This window comes from Corvus hawaiiensis, chromosome 1 (genome assembly GCF_020740725.1).
Source record: "Corvus hawaiiensis isolate bCorHaw1 chromosome 1, bCorHaw1.pri.cur, whole genome shotgun sequence".
Taxonomy (NCBI): Eukaryota; Metazoa; Chordata; class Aves; order Passeriformes; family Corvidae; genus Corvus; species Corvus hawaiiensis.
In genome coordinates this window covers 5,077,093-5,100,222 of record NC_063213.1, presented here as the reverse complement: position 1 = coordinate 5,100,222, position 23,130 = coordinate 5,077,093, and the positions used below count along the sequence as shown (strand labels likewise).

General features: G+C 37.3%; 1 protein-coding gene across 1 annotated transcript in view; it reads right to left on the bottom strand.

The window, feature by feature from the left end:
• LOC125333276 (sodium channel protein type 5 subunit alpha-like) overlaps positions 1–8,827 on the bottom strand; it is a 34,942-nt gene extending 26,115 nt beyond the window's left edge. Inside the window, 8 exon segments of the mRNA XM_048319146.1 lie at positions 551–695; positions 1,313–1,376; positions 1,986–2,192; positions 3,079–3,170; positions 5,218–5,346; positions 6,414–6,503; positions 7,020–7,138; positions 8,527–8,827. Of these exon segments, the coding sequence (XP_048175103.1) occupies positions 551–695; positions 1,313–1,376; positions 1,986–2,192; positions 3,079–3,170; positions 5,218–5,346; positions 6,414–6,503; positions 7,020–7,138; positions 8,527–8,799 (1,119 nt within the window). The 5' untranslated portion in view covers positions 8,800–8,827.
• Between the last annotated feature and the right edge of the window lie 14,303 nt (positions 8,828–23,130).

The window sequence follows — 23,130 nt, the reverse complement described above, 5'->3', positions numbered from 1 at the left end:
GATCCAGAGAGTTCTCTACAGGCATTTTTACCTCATTTTTTTAAAAAAACACCAAATTGAAAAGTTACATTCAACTCTCTGAATCAAAACATAAAGGCTCCAATTTTTTTAGTACCATGGGGCCAAAAATGAAAGTATGTTGAGCCAAAAGGTTTGGTGAGGAGTCAGCACTTAAAAGGAAGACAAACAGACGACGTGACAAATCCTCATATTCCCTGCAGTAGCAGGGAGCCCCTTGGCTGGATCTGCTCCATATCCCAATCCTTGGGTGGTTGCATACAAGTATTTAACTCTTATTTAGCTTTTAACCACTAACCCAAGCGTGTTCTCCAACAAAACTATGAGCATTCATGGCAGGACTGCTCCTATCCAACATCACTTGCAGAAGGCATTACTTGTCAGTCACTTGACTCTACTTCCTTAATACTTACATTGATTTTAAAATAAAATTGGTGTCAGTAATGTTAAAACCAGTACAGATTTTTCTAGTGGACATAAAGCTCTGAACTGCCCGTCTGAAGTCATTCCAGCAGGTAAACAAAGTACCCACTTGTCTGTAGAGACGCTCCCAGCTGTCCTGGGTCATCAGACGGAACACAGAGAGGAAGGCCCAGCCAAAATGGTCAAAACTTGTATAACCAAAGTCAGGATTATTCCCAATCTTCTCACAGGTGTAGTTTTCTGGACACTCATGACTAACCACAAAAGAAATGTTAAACAACACTTATGTGGAGATTCAACTGTACCTGAAAGCATCCAATACACAGCAACAAATAAAGATTTGCTCAGTTTGTCTGAAGTTATGCTTCATATTCCCCAAAATATTCCTGCCAGAAGGGCTGATTGATATCTGACCATCTCAGAAATCCATTTGTCTAATAAAAAAACTAGACAGAAACATTTGTTTGGGACTAGACAAAAACTCTCACTGATGTAGGATATGTCCAAACAAATACACAGAGAGGGGAACAATGGAAATACCTTTACTTTTAGATAATTCACCAAGATGAGGAGAGGAGAGTTTATAAATGTCTAAAAAGTCTTTACTGATCTGTGCCCCTTCTCATTTATATCATTCTGCCTTACCATTATACTCCCAGTGGTTAGCAACAGAGTACATATAAAATTGGCTGCATTCTTGTACTTCATTCTTTCTCTGGTATGAAATATCTGGCTTTTAATTTAATAACACACCCACCAACCCATTTCTTCCTCCTGAAAAATCATCACCATTCCTTTACACCAAAAATAAAACCAGAGTACACCTGGAGGAAAAAATTAAGAAAGTACTAAAACTGCTTTGTTCACTTACTTGGGATTTACACTGTACCCACAGAGCAGTATTTCAGGAGAGTCATTCTGTCTGTAGCAGAGTTCTAATAAAAAAAAATAAAATCAAGGAATCATAAAATCAGAAGTTGTCAGTTTCTACTTTCTGACAGTAAACCAAACATTACTTCACATTATAAACACTCTGATGGATCAAAACTCTGTGAAAGATCCATTCCCAATGAAGTGCATATGGGACTGATTCTCAGCTGATCCGTCTGACAATTTAAAATATATAGTAACAATTTGCTGCACAACTAACAATGTAAGATTTTATTTATCTTTGGCCAAAAAAAAGAATCTCTATGAGAAGTGGGCAAAATCCATGAAATACAGAATAAGTGATGGAAAAAATAATTCTCTCTGCAGTACCCCTAAAATTAGGATCCCTGTCCAATGCACAGATAAAAAAGAAAATGCTTATAGAAAACTCAGTCTCTTCTACCCCACAGACTGCTGATCTTTCTCCAAATTCAAGATTCACTAATCTCAAATTCAGTTCTCCCAGAGACTTCATACTACTATTTGTGCAAATGGAAGGACAAACCTTCTTGGCAGGAATACATGCAAACTATATTTTAACATCTCTGTGAAAAATCAAGACATACATAGGAAGATACACAGATTATGTAAAGGGAGAAAAGAAAAACATTTACCTTCATCATTTGGTACATATATCTTGGGATCCTTACATAATGAATCATTGTACAGAGTTTTATTGAGGACACATTTGGATTTTAAATTTCCCATAAAAAGCTGGAGGCCTATTAGTGCAAATATACTCAAGCAAAATACAGTCAGGATCAACACATCCCCGAGTTTCTTAACAGACTCAACAAGTGAATTTACGATGACTTTCAGACCTAGGAAAATAAGATCCAAGAACATGGAAAGTGAGAAAAGGAATGCAATGATGTTCCTGTATGACAAGACACTACAGTTCCAAGTTTGTTAATGACAAAGGAAAAGTATTGATGTGCGGCTTCGATACTAAAATTAAACAACTTCAATGTTTAATTCCTGCTATAATTCCAGAGCAAAATCAAAAATCTATTTGCAATTGCATGGAAATGGTAAAGTTAATATCTATAACAACCATGAGATACATAGTAATTTATAGATTTTTCAAGTGAATTTTTGCAGCTGGACTCTGAAATCATACTTTGGTATCCTAATTAAGGACACGACTTACAAAAATATTGAATATCTGGATGGCGTATGCAACATACTGTTGAAAGTATTACACACAATCCAGACAGTGGCTGTGGTCAGTAAGGAAATGAATGAAAATCTCTCAAATTGTGAAATCAGCTTTCTGGGAAACAAACCAGAGAAGGTTAAGCTAATGAGGTAGAACACGAAACCAGAAATATGGTGGTTCAAATATCAGCATACAGTGGGCTGCTCCAGGGAGACAAATTATAGAGATAAAGGCACTGGGCTAAATAAAAATGAACACCAGTGATAGTATAAAAAAAATGCAGAAAATAAATTTGCCTTTGTCAAAACCATTTCAAGGAAAGATGATTTAAAAAATTGTTAGGATGCTGCTGAGGGTGCAAACCAGTCACACCTTGGGGTTCCTTGGGGTCACAAAAAGTGACCAGAGAACTGGAAGAAAAGAACAGAAGTGGAATTAGAATTTGCATCCTGGTTAAGCAGAGCAAATATCAGTAAGGTGTTGTCGTGGTTTAAGCTGGCCTATCCATCAGCTATGTACCAACCCTGTACAGACGTGTTGTTCCTTACCTGGTATTACTGAAATAGCTTTCAAAGTCCTCAGTACTCTGAAAGTTCGAAGAACTGAAACGTTGCCAACTCTGTGAAATGCAGTAATGTACCTGGAAAATTAACCCACACTGAAATGAATGACAAAGATGGAGCTTTTCAAAGCACTTCCTTATGGAGCAGGCAGTAATGAATACACTGGAGAAAATAAATAGGTCAAATATTTACTAAGATATATACCTAAAATTAGGACTCTAAGTCCATTTCTAGGTATGGATATAAAGTAATGGGGCTTTGGAGCAGTGCCTCTGAAAAGAAATACAGTAAGCTCCTACTTAGTGTGGATTTGGATGCTTTAACTTTGGAAGAGTTTATCCATCAAAATGTCAAATAAATATAAAACCTTAATGTCATAACCACACTCTCACACTGAGGCTTCTCTCATGAAAGTATATGTTGCAGCTATCTCAAAACTAAACACACACTTCAGGAGAAGGAAGCTGAGCAACAGCAGATTTATAACACGTCTATTCTGTACCACATAGGTCTTTCTAACATTTAACAATCAGCGACAACTTGAGTATTGCACCTGGTTTCACTTTTAGCATTTCAACAATTAGAAAATTTCAGAAAATCAGTATTTTAAAGCATCGCACTTTAACAGGTTACCCCATATTTTCTAAGATTTCTCTCATGTCAGAAAGGACATGAATTGTGCCCCATCTCATGACAAGGTTGTAACTGGTAACAGAATTCCATAAAATAAATAGTCTCAATAACAAAATTCAAGACAATGGTTGGAAAGGCAACCTCCCCCTCAGAGCATGACTTTGTCAGCAGCAGATCAGAGCACATTGGCTTTGCCTGGTTTGTAAGATTGAATAATTCTCAAGCACCTCAGTTACAACTCAGTAATAACTAAATAATTACACTTGAGTTAGCAGTCGAGCTCATTTCCAAATAGTTTTCTTTGTTGTACTGTAAGACATGGAAACAAACAGGTGGAGGTACTATATCGTTAAGTTGAACACAAATTAATTAGAGGTGCAGCTAGGGAAGAAGGACCCCAAATGAAATTTTTCATGCACTTGTTGAATTGTCTTGTGATAGTTGTAACTATCAGTAACTATGTAGTGATAGTTGCTGATGATCAACAATATTCAAGCTCCTAAGCAGTTCATCATTACCTATAAGAATAATTGTTCATCTACACATAGGTGTGTGTGCTGACACCTGTGTACATAACCTATTATTTACAAATGAGGAAAAACCTACATGTAGTGTTACAAACTACTCCCTTTTTTTATTCTGCCACCTGACAACTTCATTTGGTGCCTTTAGCTCTCATTGTAGGAAAAATATATTATTTATTCTCTTTTTGGCTTTGTGCCATACACTTCAGCTGTGTTCCTGCTCGGCAATTGTTCTTTCATGCAAGTTTTACTCTATTTAGTTTTTTGTTATGTGGAATTACAGATATACATCTTCACTGCATCTGTTTTAATTCTGACGTTTTGACATGTGAGGAGCAAAACTACACAAAATCCTGAATTAAAATACAGGCCACACAGTGAAATAATGTGTGTTCTTCTTCTTTACTTCTTACCCACGATGTCTATTTTCTACCTCCTTCTCTGACCATGACTGCATGCTGGAGTGGTGCTTTTACAAAACTGTTTAAACTCCAACATCATCTTCCCAACAAGTGAAAGCTATTCCAGAGCCCATTAATTTGCATGTAAAGAAAGGTCTGTTCTTCCTTGAGCAACACTTGACACTGGGATTTCATCTGTTATTTATCACCAAGTCATTCAACACCTTTTGACCCATTTTGGGTCCTTCTTGAATGAGTTTCATCTGACCCAGAGTACAACTAAGACAACATAAAGAGGCAGGCTTGGTTTGGGCTGTCTATGCAATTGCCTCTTGACAAAATTTAAATATGGACTAAACTGAGAACAATCACACAGTTCTAACACGAGCTTTTCATTTAGGCCTTACTTTAAAGTCTGTTTTTCTCATTGCAGACATGCAATTGTGATTCAAGCACAGTTTAGCAGGGAGGATGCCGACAACTGCAAGGAATTTCAGCAACACCAAACAGTATTTCCTCTGTGTTTTTGTCCCCTGAGTGTAAAAGAACAACTGAGTTTTACTTACATCACAATAGTAATAGAAAAATCCAAGCAGTTCCATGGGTCTCGAAGAAAGGTAAATTCATTCCAAACAAATCCTCTCGCTACTATTTTTATCAATATTTCAGTAGTATATATGGCATTGAAAACATATCTGAGGAGGAAAGTGTATATTAAAGGTACAGAAATAAAAATATTATTGAGACTGATACACATTCAGGCACATTTCTATCTTTTTTCTGATTTAGTCCCTGCATGGAGATAAAGGTAGAAAATGTGATGCAAAATAGGACAGGTTGCATTACTTTCAGAAGCATCATGGGGACAAGATGTCTTCCTGAAGTTTAGTAAATTTTCCACGTAAATCTACAAACACAAACATTCACATGAGCATATGATGCTATTTCTGGACGAAGGATAGCTCACATTTCCTTAGGAAACATTTTTAAGACTGTGTTTATGTTCTAAAGCAGGCTGGAAAATTTCAAAGCCTCATCATTCTGGCAGAAAGATAATAGCAAAGATTTATTTCAGCCTGTAAAGTTTGCACATTTTATATACTTATTCTGACAAATACAGTGCAACTGAAAGAAATCCTACAGAAAATTAAGTTATCACCATGCTTACCCCAAAATAAAAGGAATTTAAATTACAGAACTTCTGAGGCTCCAGGCACATTTTCCAGATTTAATTCTGGAACATTAACTCAAGTTACACTGGATACAGCGCACAAGTACAAAAGGAAGCAAGACATTACAAATAAATGGTTTCCTCGTGGGAACAACTGACTTAGGAGAGTTACCAGGAAACAGGAGGAAAGAACAGAATGAATATTAATTCCTTTATAGCTTTTGCATGAAGCAGCTATAATAGAAATTCAGGTTATTGCTGTAGAATGAGAGATATTAAGTTAAAAGCCTGCTGCACAGTCTCTCTAAGAGATTTAATCCTCAAAAGGAAAAATGGGCCAACCTCCTATGTTACACCAGATGGCAAAATTAGGCAACACAGAAAAAAGGGCATATGGTGAGAGCCTCTAAGAAAAGGCACTGAGGCTCCACAAAAGACTCTGTGATATAATAACAATCCTCAGTCTTCCTCAGAGGTCTATCTGAGAATTTTCAAGCCCCAGAATCAGATCACCACATTATTTAAAGTTTTCAGGCCTGCATGTTAGTATCGTTGGAAAAATAGTGAACAAATGGCCCCTGAGGTACTCACTCAGTCCAGTAGGCTTGTTCAAGAAGCTTAGGGACAGTCATAGCCATACAATTGAGTAACACAGTACATGTAATAATGCCAACAAAAAATGTGAATAGTAAGTTAAGGAAAATCTGCTACATTATAAAAAATGAAGTTCATAAAAGTTGCTGATTTCCACACACAAAAACCACACAAGCATTCAAATAATTACTTTTCATTTGAATATGCTCTGAACTTTTCATGTGTTTTCCAAAGAAACTTATAGCAGAATTACAAAATATCCTGAGTTGGAAGGGACCAAGAAGGATCACTGAAATCCAATTCCCATCCCTGCACAGGACCATCCTAAGAATCCCAGCAAGATCAAACCTTCCTAGCTGGGTAAAATTCATATTTTAAATATAAAAATGAATTATCTGCATGTGGAGACAGTTTTGGAAGTTAGGACACTAGTGGGACATAATATGTTTAACATGTTCAGGCACATGTTCACCTAAAAAGACCTATTTCCACTAATTAATAATTCCAAATAAAATCAGAAAAAGCAGAAACAGAGGAACAGAATGACAGAAAATGGCACAGAATATTTTAAGATTCAAATCAGGGAAACCAGTGAAAGGATATGAATGGACCAGAATTTTAATTGCTGCTTTTCTGACTGGATTAAAAGGATCAAATATAAACAAGGCAGGTGTGGCAGTAAACCGGAAAATTGTCCTCCTTTCATTTATCACCATAAAAGTCTATAAAAAAAAGGATTCAGAGTATATGAAACATTTAAATGAATTACAAATTTCTGCAAAAAGTTAATGTTCAGTTTTTCAAGTCTGCATCTAGAGCTATATCTAACTACAGTTAGGAGTACAGCTTTCCTTTATTCTTACTTGGAGCTGTGATTATACACATTTTGAAGGAAAGACAGCAGCTCTGTAGAAGTTCTTTATTGCCTGAGAGGAAGAAGCCATAATGGGAATGAATATGAAGAGCAAGTAATCATATTCACTTAGTCAAATTAATTAAATTACTACTCTGGCACTGTAAAAATGGTCTTAATACCTTACTCTTGGACAGTCTTACAGGCTACAAGAGATTATTTACAAAATACACATTGTGTAGCCCTGCCAAAATCCTGGACAGTTAAAGCAAAAATTTTAATTTTGAAATATCTCTACATTGTCAAGTAACACTGTATATTGCCTCTAAGCTACCTTAAGGTCCATGCAGCTCAGCACTTTTTCCATACAGGAAAAATGAAATCTCTTGAAGGAAAATCACTAATTCACTATTCCTAACACTAAACACTATTCCTAACTTCAATATAAATTTCTTCAACTCAATCAACCTTAGTTTCTCTACATCTTCAAAGTATCACTTTGATTACTTTGAGAAAAGAATATCTGGAAAATCAAAGTCTAAAGCATGTTTTCTGATAAAATTACTATACTCCAACACCTTGTGGTATACATTAAAACAGGAACTGGGACTGGATGGAACCTTCTGCTCTTCAGAGCAAGTCCTCCTTGACAGTAGCAATCATTAAATTTAAGTATTTACTTACTTTATACACTGCTATAGTCAGCATCACCAACCACTTTGGAATAGCATGGAGTATGTGCAATATAAATATGGCACAATAAAAAAAGCCAGTGAGACATAAAGTTACAGAAAATTAAGACAATGAAAATACATGGATTTGCTACACAGAGTACTGGAAATATCTCAAATGTGCCTCCCTTAATTTGTATAATATTTGTAATTCAGTGAAAGCATCTGCCATTCCAGCATGATCTACTGTTGAACAGGCACTGTTTATACAACAGGGAGTTCAGCCCCATAGGCATCAGAGAAACTGCTCTGGAAAACAAAGCATCACTTATCCCAGAATATATTTACTATTAAAGTGCACCAATCACATATCATGTTTTCATAACTAATTTTGATTCTTGACTGGAACTTAAAATACGTCTTCATTCTATAATACAGAGCATACCTTAGCACTCCCCCCAAAAGCTGTCAGTAAAGTTCAAAGGTCTATCTACAGAATCATTAAATGCCAGCATCTCCTAAATAGAGCTTTTACTATCCCTTAAGAGTTCAGCAGGCAAAAATAAAAAATTTGGGAAGCTTTAACCTTGTGATCACTGTAGTATGGATCAAAATCCTCCAGGGGTTCCCCAACAAGATCTGCAGGAATGTCCCCATACAGAGAAGGCAGCTTTTTGCAGATTTTCAGATCAAGTTGAGGAGTAAGTTTATCTTCTTCAACTCCTTGGTCCTTATCCTTTCCTTTAACTTTGACTTGCTCTTTTTTTTTGTTGGCAATCCTTTCCTCAATTGCTGCCAAGGACTCGGGGGTGAAACGTCGGAAGCTGTTAGTTTCTGATGGCCAAAACAAGGGATCCATTTTTCCTTCTGTTTGTTTCCAGTGCTAGAGGTAACTTAAGAAAGAAAGCTCTTGACAATTAGAAAATACCAGAAATAACACCCAGCTTTAATATCTATTAACGATTTTTTACTTCTCCGAAACTCCGTATCAAAATAGACTAAAATAGAGTAGAATAAGAATAGACTATTTCAATTGAAAAGAATCTACAGTGACCATCCAGCCCAGCTGCCTGACCAGGGTTGGCCATTTTAAGGCCTTGGGCACTGCCCAAATGCCTCTTAAACACTGACAAGCCTGGGGCATCAACCATCCCTCCAGGAAGCCTGTTCCACTGTTTGAGCACCCTTTTGGCAAAGAAACGCTTCCTCATGTTCCATGTACACCCCCTGCAGTGTGGCTTTGGACCATTCCCACATGTCCTGCCACTGGATTCCAGGGAAAAGAGCTCAGCACCTTATTCTCCTCAGGAAGCTGTAGAGAGCAATGAGGTCGCCCCTCAGCCTCCTTTTCCCCAAAACAGACAAGCCCAAAGCCCTCAACAGCTCCTCTCAGGGCATTCCTTGCAGCCCTTTCACCAGCTTTGTTGCCCTCCTCTGGATACACTCAAGGACCTTCTCATCCTTCCTAAATTGCAGGACCCAAAACTGCCCACAGTGCTCCAGGTGAGGCCACACCAACACTGAACACAGCAGGACAATCATCTCTTCTGACCAGCTGGTCCTGCTATGTTTGAGGCACCCAGGATATAAAGTAAAACCATCTAGAAGCACATTGATTTAGAAAAAGAGTAATGGAAAACAAACACAATAAAGATCAACTACTGAATCTGGATCTACCCTCTGCAATTCAGGTTACAGAAAAGATACTTTTTTCCTTTGCCTTTCCAGCTTGGAAGCGTCAAAATCACATCTCTGTCAGAACCCTGACAATCATCTAATTGTTTCTCACTGAAGATTAAAGTATCAGCAGCCTTGCACCTCAGTTACTGTTCCTCTGTACTTCCTGAAAACAGAATTTAGTTCCACATGTCCCATCTCTAAGGCTCATCAGCTCCATCCCCTCCACTGTGCAAGGCCAACACTGAATTCAGCTCAAGGCTGTGTCCAGTTGCATTTTCATTTATTCTACTTGAGGCTTAAAACCCTGACAAAGGGGAAGGGTGGCAATGAGATGCACTGAGGTGACTGAAGGCAAATCCCTGTAAGCATTCAGTTACTAATGCCTGAATTTACCACACTGCTGTAGATGACAGCAATTTACAGGACATCAGTTTTCATCCACAGAAGATGAAGAAAACTTTGACGCATTACAGGAGGATTTGTCCTTTGTGCCTCATTTCAAAACTGATTACTCCCATTTAATAAACACTTTTGGTCACAGCCAAGTCTTTAAGACAGTCTGCATTTTTGATTGCTGAGGTCCAGGCTGTGCTACTTCTTTTTCTGAGCTCACATGTGGACTATGTTAGAGAATCAATACTCTCTTGTAATTACAGCTCTCTTCTTTAGATGCAGATATATTTATTTAAAAAGAATATGCAAGCAAGAATGATTATGCAATGATTTTGTTGGGGTTTATCGAACTCAGGAGGGTTTCTTTTTCCTCCTCTGGGACTTCCCAAGCATGTTCAGATCGGATCAGGAACCGCAACTCAGAGATCAGAATTTACCATGGTAACAAAATGGAAGTATATAACCAAAGAACTGTTACTTAGCCAAACCACACAGACCCATTTCCAATTGAAAGCTCAAAAGATAAATTGAAAATCAAGATGTTATTTTTTTTCCATTTTTAATAATTCTAAGAAGGTCAATTTTATCTTCAAAGCAGTTTTAAGGACAACAGAGAAACTCAGCATTTAGGGAACTACGACGACTGAAATGAAGCAGAAGAAATGGTTTTAGCAAATACAAACACCATTTTAGTACTAAGGGTTTCAGAGCTGAATTTAAAAAAAAAAGAATCTGACAAAAGCAGTGATCAAGAGCAAAAAGATGCAACACATTCCCTTCAGCAACTGTGACCAGAAGTCATAATAAGACAAATATTCATGGACATTCATGAGAAGATTTCTTCAGCAGACCCCTACCAGAAACATACCTGTGCTCACATGGAACACCAGACTTCTTCCCCTTTGATAAACTGCCAAGTATTTATAGATTGTGACTCAGGTTAGGAAAAAGGAAGCTAAGAAGATTTGACTGAAAAATTCTTCTGATACAAAGGACTAAAATTATATTAAAAAGACAGAGTGACTACTTGGAATTCCTGAAGCTCAGCTAAACTCAACCACCACATCATATACTGCTGAATTAGCTGAATGTTCAAGGCAAGACACTGAGGTAAAGTGTTACCCTTAGAAATAATTTCAATTTTTGATGGGACACAGAAGTTTCCCCAGTAACCAATTTGGGAGGGAAGATACAGAACAAGTTTTCTTAGAAGTAGCCTAAGCACGAGACTTTTTCTAGAACCTGACAGAACAAACTTGGGTGTGTAACTACAAGTTAGTGCAAAGAAATTGTATGTCAATACGTACTATGTCAATATGCTGCTGAGACAGATGCAAGGCTACAGTTCAGATCTGTTAATTTCCAGTGCAGCACATGAAAGAAATTTGCATTTAAACTCAATTAAGAGTTGAACAGGTTTTCATATCTCTGGTCCTGTAGTAGAGACCAGTCCATCAATATCAGATACAAATGCCCTGGTACCTTCAGTTACTAAAGTACCGCTTTCTACAGGATCAAGGATACATAAACACATCTTAAAATTCAACTTTTTATTTTATATTAAAGTGGGAATGACTTCATTTTCTCATCTTGAGAGAACTGCATTCAGTGTACAAAGCTAGGCATTGTTTGAGGTTAGTCTTGCTGGCTTAAGGGTACTGCGAAAATGGCACAAAATATTTTTATGTCAAAACCCAAGGAATTCCAGATATACTGATGAAATTTACTGAACAAATGATGTGTAAAGTACTAGAAAGGGATGAACGACGATTCTTTAAGTAAAATAGGCACTGGGAACTGCTAAAGTACAATTTGCTACTAAAATTTCTTAAGACAAAGGGTTTTCAGACAATTTTCTAGAACTGCCAAAAATGAGTGTATTAATGCAATGTTTCAGAGACATGGATTACAAAATGCTTGCTGGGGTAGTGACTAATCACTAGAGAGGATAACTAACAAATTTAGACTTTTAGAGAGAAATGGATTACAAAATGCTTGCTGGGGTAGTGACTAATCACTAGAGAGGATAACTAACAAATTTAGACTTTTAGATTGAAAAACAAAATACCAATTCAAGCCTTATACACAACTCATTGATTTGTCTCCCTTTGTGTGAATTTCAGAACTCTTTTCAGAACCCTAAAAGCACAGAGGTCCTTTAAAATGCAGCGACATAATAGCCATCAAACTATTGACCGTAACTTACCCAACAATCCACAAAAGTAGAATTGAAACTGATAAAACTGCTCGGTAAAATACTATCAAAGTCAGTAAGGGGCAGTTATGAGAAGTTTCTCAAAATAGGAAGACTAGTAGGAACATAAATATAAAAACGTCCTTATTTGTGTTTCAATCTAGTTTTAGCATGGATTATAACCAATTCTGAGTCCCAAATTACTTCTATCAACACCTTTGTCAAGGGCCACCCACTGATATTTCCTGTGACCACCTGGATCTCGAAAAAATAAATGGTAAACTAACTGTTAGTTTTGTTTTAGTGTGCATTTAGTATATTCTTTCACATGGGAATAAAGAATAAAGATGTGTTCACCTCTTCACCTGAAATAAGAAAAAAAAAAGAGAAAGCAGCTCACAGCAACACGTTATGAAACAGGACAGGAATTCTCTCTTTTCTGTTCTGTACCTTGCCAAAAGCTTCTGCTATCACCTATTCAGTTTCAATAAGCAGAAAAAAATTTCTGTTTCTGATCACCATTTTCTTCTATTTAACTGCCAGTGATGGTGAACAGATCTAACAGATTTAAGTCCTTAGTAAAATCCAACTTGGACATTTTAGAGGACTACTGCTGTTTCTTAAATACAAGGCCAGCACTTTGTCCCCCACTCTCCACTTCTCACTCATCACCCCATTCCAAGGAAAAGTTTTGTGTTTGGATGGGTTGGATAAATATCTAGCAGTGCAGTTTTTCAGGTTGGGGTTTTTTTGGTTTTTCTGTTTTGGTGGTTTTTTGGGGATTTTTTTTGGTGCTGTTTGGTTTGATTTTTTAACACATGCAATAGACAAAGTTATTCACAACATCAATATCATATCATATCATATGCTCATTACTTCCAAAAGCAGAAATATATGCAATGGGCTAGACTGTGCATTACTGAAGCATCCTGGAAAAAAAAATCACTCACCAGCTTTGTTGTGAGAAAAACATTCCAGATTTGTGTTGCTAAAGAAATTTCAGTATGCCAAGTTCAGTGTAACTAAGATTAGGCAGTACTACAGCCAATTTGATGAATACTATGCATAAGGTGATATAACAAAACAGAGCAGTCAGTAATTAATATGATAATAATTAATATGGCAATAATTAATAGTAAATAACATGACAAATATATCAATGTGCAGTAAAATGTTTTACTGACACATGTAAATCATAGGAAGAGCTACATGTTTACATCAATATAGTGGTTCTACATTAATGACAGATTTTCTTAAGTAGATGCTCCCTGTACCTAAAATAAACCCACATCTAATACTTAAATACATGTGGGCACATATTTTATATATATAGACATACACATATATACATTCCCAAATATTTTGATCAAATAGACATAGAATTAAATGAAAATAATCAGCAATTGAATTTTCTCATAGTGTACAAATATTTAGCAAAACCAAAATACTTACAATATCCCCTTCAAAATAAAAAAGCCTTCACACAGATTTCTGAAGGTAATGTTGGCAGGCTTTTATCTCCAAGGGTACAGAAAGTCTTGATTTTCTCACCTTTACCTTTCCATTCCCAACAACATCATTTCTCCCTAGCCAGCTCCCATGCAGAAAGTTTTCTCTTGTACTGGGATGCCTGGGGGAGGGATGGAGGGAGGAGCTTGGTTGCTTTTCTGAAAACAGTAAATGAAATTTTGTGCTCTCATTAACAACACTGGAAGAAAGGGAAAAGTGCTTGGGCAATACTTTTGAAGAATAATCACCTAAAAATCAATCAATTATTTTCTTTCTGCTGAAATCATAGCTACATTTATTAAAAGCAAAGATGGATTTTTGTTCATTTGGAAATATATGTGTGACATGGTAAGAAAGCAAAAGGTCTCCTGTTTCACATTTCATTCCAAGCTCTAAACCATGCAGGCATGCATTAAACATTGGCACAAAATTTGCCTTTCATTAAAAGCTTTTGGTTAGAAATTTGGGTATATATTACTATTTTTCATTCCTAATTTCTACATTTAATATTCCCAGGCTCTGATGTATGTTCATTAGATCTCATACAGACAAAATCTGAAATTCAAATATACTATCTTTTATAGACAAGATCAGAACCCAAAATACATTCAGTAGCACACTATGCCGTAACTTCCATTAACACTTACAAACCTTGTTTGAGCAAAATGAAAATCACAGCATTTATCCTCATATCTGAAATTACTTATATTTATTTTTTTTAAAAGTGATGCATACAGCCTTCTAGTAACAGATATTGGACAGTAACACACACACAATCATGGTAAGCCCTAATGCTAAGTACAGTTCTTCCTCTTAATTACATCAACAGAACCCATTACTGTCTAAAATAATTTTTTTCTTTATTAAGTAGAACACAAATCTTTCCTATCATCTTTCCTGATGATAAGAGAGTTACTCTGGGTTTTGCTGGCAGAATTCTACCGAAGCAACTATGCTGTTCTTAAAAGCCAGGCAGCACTAATGCACACAAAGAAACAAACAGTGATTAAACATTTTTCTGGATAGGTACATCTCAAGATGTTTTTAAAAGAAATAAAACTCTAAGTGTTCTGTGGTGCAAGCAGCAACAAGTCATTTTAAGTTCAGTGTAAGTTATTTTGCTAGAAAGCAAGATTATGTTCTCAAGACAAGTTCAATTAAGAGAGCAGAATTTTAAAGATCACTCAACCATCACTCTGTAATGGCATTGCTACATTTACAATCCTGTACCAGCTAATACCACTAAATGCAATAAAGACCCCTACCTGCATGTATTTATTCTGCTGTATCTTCTCCATCCATTTGTCCCTGTGAAAAATGCGGCACAGGGGATAAACACAGACCGCAACACAGCGAAAAGAATTGCACTCCTTCCGTACACTGTAATATTTAATATCCAAAAAGCAAGAGCTCAGAGAACAAGATTTTTTATCTCCAGCAGTTTAGGACTTGCAGCTAACCACAAAACACTTAGACAAGTTATTTTTCTCGTGCTACAGTGGAAAATTTCCTTTCTCCCATTAGGAAGGCAGTTTCTTACAGCGGGGAGAGGGCAGAAAACCAGCCTCAGAGTAATGACACAGTTTTCCTCCCATTTTCATTCATTATTCCTGTGGAAATAGGAGGAGGAAAATGGAGGAAATAAAAAAGCTGAAGTTTAACAACAAAAAGATAATGTTCATTATATAAATTACTAGAATTAAATTCATTATAGAAATTACTGTTTATTTATTCACCATGCTCTTGACATGGCTCTGTTTCCTCCACTAACTGAAAAGTACAGCACTTTTATTTTTCCTTTTTATTGCCAGAGCACAAGACAAACATTTCTTGTTGGTAGCATTAGCACACCACCATTAGTTTAATGACTAAGAGGGTACAGATGTCAAGAGCTGAAAAAACCAGATTTTTGCATAATTAAATGTACCTTGTAACTGTGCCATAACTCTAAACATTAGTTACTGCTTTAAATTACGGATCAGAAATGCAGTCATTAAAGATATCAAGGCACCTGACAATTCATGCACACTGCATGACCCTCTTATCCTCAGATTCTATCCAGCCACCTCTTCCACTAGCTTCCACCTACTGAGAAATGCTCTGTGGTACAATCCCAGAAATCTCCTGTTCAGTGGGATAACGGACACACCACCCATGCCTCTGTCTCAGAGGGAGGAGGGTTCATGCAAGGTCTCTCTTCCTATTTTTCCATTTATAGGAATGAGACAGCTATTTCACATATATATAACAAATTCAGCATGATTTACCTCCTTTTCCTGTCTGAGACTTCCCCTCAATAATTCGTTGACCATGGAACCCCTGCTGTGAGACATCTGAAATTAAGATCATCAAAAATCTCCTTTTCACTACATTCCCCTTCAAGATGCATCTGTATTATTAAGATACTATGTCTCAAACTGGCTAAAATTACAAGCAGGACACAAGATCCCAGATGGACACAAGAGGGAATGGAACAAGAATTTCAAACAAATAAGTCATTGTCATCAGTTGATGTATCTGTAAATCTAATCCTGCAATTTGCACAATGACCTCTTCAATAGTCTCTTCATGTATGATTCATACAAGCACAGAAAGTTTTGAGTAAAGAAGTGTTTTACAGAGACAAAATAAATACATTTATCAGAAATTTAATGGGAAAAAATCAACATCACTTTACTCAGAGGCTACAAACATCCAGTAACTTTGACCATAACAGTTGGAAAGAAAATTAGTTGAGCCTGAGAAAGATATTTCATATTTTCAAGAAATGGATCCTACAAAATAAGATCATACAATCCATAACTAGATCGTGTCATCCACTGACAAAGAATGCTGTTGCATTTGATATAAAGTATCTTTTTGAGTGTTTTAATTTAGGTCAAGATTCTCACAGAGACAAATCACAACTGTTAATTACAGAGTTTATGGTTATCGTTCACCGTCCATTAGCCAGCACCAACCACAAGTGAGTCTGAGACAAACATGGCGAGGCCAATGATCCTCCATTAGAACCAGCAAATGCAAACCACAGTTCACACTGAAAATCCCACAAAACACAGGAAATTCAGCTGTGCACATAACAGCAAAGAGGTATGAACACAGACACCAAAATACTCTCCTAAAAGCAAAGTCTCAGACCCTGGAGAGCAAGGAATGGAAATCATGTCAGAGGGAGCACAGAGAGATTTTGAGTTTTGTTAAAGATAGCTGCACCACAGAAACAGAGGTCATCTCTTTTGGGCATAATAAAAATAAAAACAAATCATAATCATAGCAAAAAGCTGTTATGAACAGAAATCAGCTGTTATTTTTGCTTCCTTACAACATGCAATGAAAAAAGTTTTCCAAGCAACTTTAAAATCAGAAAGTTCCATTAATGAGGAGGAGCTGTTTAGATGTTGTAAACCTGCACAAGTGATTGCATGACAGACAGAATTTCTCAACAGAAAATCATAAAGACTTGCAGATGAATGAGACCTTTAATACTGGATGGTTCTTCAAGCTGAAGTTAAAACTAGCCAAATGTAGACCAATAAAATGGCACAAGTATTTAACAGGATGGATAATTTTGTACCGAAAAAACTTGCAAACACCTGTGGCCTTCTCAAATACTCAAAATAATTGCTGTCTGATCACAGTTGACCTTTGATTTTGCATCCCCACCTTGCTTTATGTACAGATGTGCACAAGGAATTCAGAGCAGATTTTCAGAGGGCAATGATTTATTATAACAGATCTGGAGCTGTGCAGCAGTTGCTAACTCTGATGCTAACAGCTCATAAATGATGTTTCTTACAAATTTATGTTAAAAAGGTACTTCACTGCTCAGCAATAAAATTTCATACTCCTTGGTAATTCAAGGATTTGTATTGGAGACAATTGAAATGAAAACTATTTGCAGAGATTTCTGTTTACTGAGGCTGCAACTTCAGAGAATTTGCAATTGTCCTTCCTGTCTGTAACCTAAACTGGCATACAGGGAGTGCAGAGCCCACAATTTGGGAAGCACTATAACCTCTGGAATATCACATTAAGAGTGATCTCTAAGTAATGCACACACATTTATTACAGTGCAAACTCAAATGCATCCTTCGTGGGCTGAACTAATGAAGCTGCTGGCCAGAAGCTTCAAGATTCCCCTTAATTTTGAGGGTGACTAATATCAACTCCTAGATGAGATTCCAGGAATGCCTTATAAAATATCATAACCCTGGAACGAGAACAAAAACAATAAGGGACATCAGGCAAAAAAAAAAAAAAAGGTAAGAAAATACAGAAATACATCTGCTTTGTTACACTTGGAACACAGATTAACTAAATATTACATATACAGTAAAACCAGAAGCAGCACACAGAGAAAGTAATATAAAAAATCTCCAAAGGCATGATTCCAGAAAAAATAAGGGGCTTTGGCAAATTAACCATGAGATAAACAAAAGGAGCAACTCAATCTCTCTTAGAAAATAATCTAACAGTGTAAAGTACATGCTGTATTTATCAAGACAATAATGTGCATGATTGCCATTTCCCTTTTTTCATGCTGCACAATGAAGTAAGAAATCGACAGACATGAAATTTGGTATTTGGTAAATAGCTAATTGACTTTACAGAACGACAGGAAATAGCTTTTATGGTAAGTTCACATTAAACACATTGTTACACAAAGTAGCTTTCTGCCTAATGACCTAATGCACACTGAAGAAGCCTGAAAATTATCTCAGTGTCTTAAGTTCAAGTTATTCCATCTGTTTCTTCTTAGTGTTCTGAAAAACAGTATTACTATTTTTTGAAGCATTTTACATTTCTCCAGAGTAAGATGCTAAGAGCAAAATACTGCTGTTACAATCTCTGAAAGATTTCCAGCACTTCTGATGCAGTCTCGTTAACACAGTTTATGAAGTCTCACCTCTTATTGCATGGCCCCAAACACAACCATGAAAGGAAAATGCAAGAGCCCTAGCAAAGGTTGATGTATTTGGTTTCACACCTATTTCTTACTTTACCTCCCTGAAAGATTAAAGTCTAAACTTCAACATGTCAAGAATGCGACTCATAAAAATCTATGTAAAAGCAAACAGCTTAACAAATTAAAAACAAAGAAGCCATAGAATTATAGAACAGTTTGGGTTGGAAGGCACCTTAGAAATCATCTAGTTTCAGTGCCCTCCTATGGGCAGGTCATCCAGGGCCCCATCTAACCTGGCCTTGAACACTTCCAGGGATGAGGCTTCCACAGCTCCTCTGAGCAACCTGTGTGAGTGTTTCACCACCTTCACAAGGAAGAATTTATTCCTAGTACCTAATCTAAATTTGCTCTCTTTCAGTCTGAAGCCATTCCCCCTTGTCATCCCTTTTCCTGTCACTACATGTGACAGGAATTTCTGTACTTGTAATTACTCTCTCCATCTTTCTTGTAGGCTCCCCGCTGGTGGGGGAGTGAACGAGTGGCTCTGAGGGGCTTGGCTGTTGGCTGGGGTGAAATCACAACAATTACTCATTTACCAAACAATCCACTCACTGAATCCATCACTCTCCTGTTCAGAGAGAAGGATGCTGTGGGAGACCACGTTAAGGGCTTTACAGAAATGACATCCAGAGCCCTTCCCTTGTCCACTAATGTGGTCACTCCATCACAGAAAGCCACTGGGATGGTCAGGCAGGACTTGTCCTTGGTGAAGCCGTGCTGACTTTCCTGCATCACCTCTCTGCTGTCCGTGTGCCTCAGCACAGCTTCTCGGAGGATCTGTTCTGTGATCTTCCCAGGCACAGCGGGACGGCTGACAGGGTGGGAGCTTCCAGGGGCCTCCTTTGTACCCTCTTTAAAGATGGGCACAAAATGTTTCCTTTTTCCCAGTTAGCTGGGACTTCACCTGCCTGCTAGGACATTTCAAATACCATGGAGAGAGGCCTGGCAACTACATCAGACAAATCTCTCAGGGCTTTGGGGTGCATCTCATCAGGTCCCATAGACTTATGTACATTCAGGTGTCGTGAAACTGATTGTTACTTACACTGGGAAGCATTCGTTACAGCAGTGGGAAGTGTGTGATTTAAGACAAATGTGAAATGTGTTTAATGTTTTGGTTTTTTTTCAAATATAAGATGAAAGCTTGTTTTGTTCAGTTTAGTCATGTGCTGGCTTCAGGCTAATGGTAATTGTTGAAGTGTTTCAGATGCTGTCATGCACAAAGTATGGAGTTTTATTGGATTCTGCGTTGGAGAAGAATGAGGCAGTGAGAAGTTCTCTCTGTAAATACTGAGCAAAGTGCCTGACTACATTTCAGTATGCATTAGTCCATTAAGAAGTTGATGACTTCTCCTAACACAGTCATTTTCATGCATACACTTAAGTGATTTATTGTCTTGTCTTAGAGGTATTGAAATTCTGGTATTAGTTTTGTGTTAGTCTTTGATAAAATGAAATAATTTCATTCTTAAACCCCAGCCATCATATCATTATCCATAATCAGCAATGGATTATTCATTTAATAAAGACAATATTGTCTTTAAGAGCAGTCAGCATCTTTTGCACATTTGATTTGAAATTGACTTTGCTTATAAACAAAGAACCTTTGCTTTTTACATTTCTATGCCATTTAAAAACGTGGTTTCCTCTTTTTTTTTATGTTATGCATCAAAGAACTTTTAGTGGATTGTGGCTGCTATTAATGTATATAATGCAGTGTTTGTTCAACCTGTCAGATCAACAGGTCATTAATTTAAGGTGAAAAAAAAGTACAGTGATCCCTTTGTATCACAGAACCATTGTGGTCAGAAGAGATCTCTGGAGATTGCCTGGTCCAACAAAGATCACATTTACTGAGGGCTGCTGAAAACATGAGTATCATAACAGGGATCATTTTCTGGTTTCTGTGTGTATGTTTATCAAGCCTGAACTAAAGGCAGTATTAGAGAAAAGAAACATGGTAGGTAAGGTTTTCTTTGTTATGCAGGAAACGTTCCAGCCTTTCATCATGTTTGTGTCATTTCCTAGTAGGAAAGTGGTAAGATGAGCTAGTCTATAATATTAGCTGTTTGCTTTAGGTTTTGGAAGAGAAAGAATATAATGTTTATATGAGTCAAGGGATTATTTTTCAATTTCCACGAAGATCTGATCTTAGGCTAGATCGTGAATTTCTGAGAACACTGCAGTGAGCAAACTGCTGCTGAGCCAAAAAGGAAGTGGTGGAGAACCAAATAAGTCTCAGGAGTGAAGCCAGGATGTTGAGATAAGGAGAGAAGGAAGAATGGAAATGCCCAGAATGTAAGCATTGAGCGAATGAACATCACAATAAGTAAGACCATAAAGATTATATTTTCTTAATAATAGTAACTTCTAGATTGCTGAGGGGTTTCCCAGCTTCCTCTGTGTGCTGCTGCATTCTCTCTCGTGAGGCTTAGCAGTCGCAGAATTAAAATAAAATGTTAAAAGCTATTAGAAATACACTGTAAGAATGATTTGGAGCCTGAGAAGTATGATTTTATCCAGTGGAGAGAAGATGGAAGGAAACACAACAGCACAACAAATAGTTAAGAAGAAATGTGGAACAAACTCATCTTCATGTCCACGGGGAGTGAAACAAGAAGTAACAGGCTGAGACTGCAGCTCAGAAAATTCAGATGAAGCACAAGAGAAACCTTTTTTGGCAGTGAGAACAGTGAAGCAGTAGAATATGTTGGAGATGAAGGTTTTGGAATCACCATCTGTTGCAGTTAGGGACAAAACAGATATCTCCAGGAATTACATCAGTAGAGTTCATGCTGTTTTGGGATAAATTAACTAATTGGTTTTAGGACATCACTTCCAACCCCATTTTTAAAAGACATAATTATACAACTACAAGAAGAAAATGTTTTGCATAAAGAAAGGCCTCTCTAATCCTCCAGGAAAAGCAGTAATAGGTTCTCTACTTGGGATAAGAGCTACATAAATTCAAGAAACAGACATGCATTTTAAGATCACATAATCACTGAAAAAATTCCCAAAGGACATGGTAGATTCTACATAGCTTGAAAACAAAAGCATTGTAGGCTGTATATAATTTATGGGCATGACTCAGATGCAACTGTTTGAAATTACTGTATTTAGGCTGTGCTTTATGGGATGTGAAACTTGGTGATCTAAAAGCCAATTTAAATGTTTTGTGTGACTAAAATCTCCTGAGATATCATATTCTACGTCTGCATAAGCAAGGTATTCACGTAATACAACCCAGTGTTTTAGACTCCATCATGTCCAAAATCTGCTGTAAAAGCCACAAAAATACATTCATAAAACAATGTACAATGAGCCCAGTCCTTGCAGTGGTTCTGTGGAAGTGGTGTGTGTCTGTAACTGCAACTCTTGCTTCTGGGTTAAAGGAGAGAAATTATTATTGCAGCTTAATTTTGTCTTAAATTTTCTTAATCTAACCAGTAAATCCTGGATGACAGTTCAGATATTAGTAAGCAATTCTTCACTGTGAGGGTGGTGAGGCACTGGCAGTTGCCCAGAGAAGCTGTGGCTGCCCCATCCTTAGAAGTGCCAAGGCCAGGTTGGACAGGGCTTGGAGCAACCTGGGACAGTGGAAGGTGTCCCTGCCCATGGCAGGAGACTGAAACTGAATGAGCTTCAAGGTCTTTTCCAACCCAAACCATTCGATGATTCTGTGAAACACTGCAGTTGAGGAAGGACTTTGGCCAAGGCAGGTCTCATTTCACAACCATACCCTCCATTTGCAATTGCAATGAGGGCACTCTGCATTCTGCACTGCTAGAAAAAGTGATCTGTATCAAAAGAAGCAAAGTTTAAATCAGCAGAATTAATAAATATCCTTATCTTCTACTTAGCCTTGCAGCCAGCATTGAACAATAGGAATATCTGAATGCATTGTTTCATCCTTAACCCTTTACATGTTATCTCTCACAGTATTCTTTTTTCACTAATTAACTACTAGCACCTTTACTGTTCTGCCACAAGGAAGTAACCAGTGTAACAAAAACGTGTGCTAACAACAAGAGTTCTGCACACAACTTCATACAGCTCTTCACCCAGAAGATACAGGAGATACAAAAAATCCTGAATTAGAAGGGATCCTCAAGGATGATTAAGTCCAACTTTTAAGAAAATGCCCCATACGGGGATCAAACCCACAACCTTAGAGTAACCAGCACGACACTCTAACCAACATCCCTACTTCTTATTTGACAGGAGAGCCACACTGTCCGTCCCACACAGAGGAAGTTCTGGCTACTATTAATGAAGCACAAAACTACTGATAAAAGACCGTCTGATTATTACTGACAGCTGAAACCGCTGATTTTGTTTATTCGAGTGGGCCCTTTCTATTTCAACGTAAGCTTTTTGCTGCCACTCGGAACGAAGCTAAGCGGGACGAACACACTGCAGGAGCATCGGGAGCTGGACGGGGACAA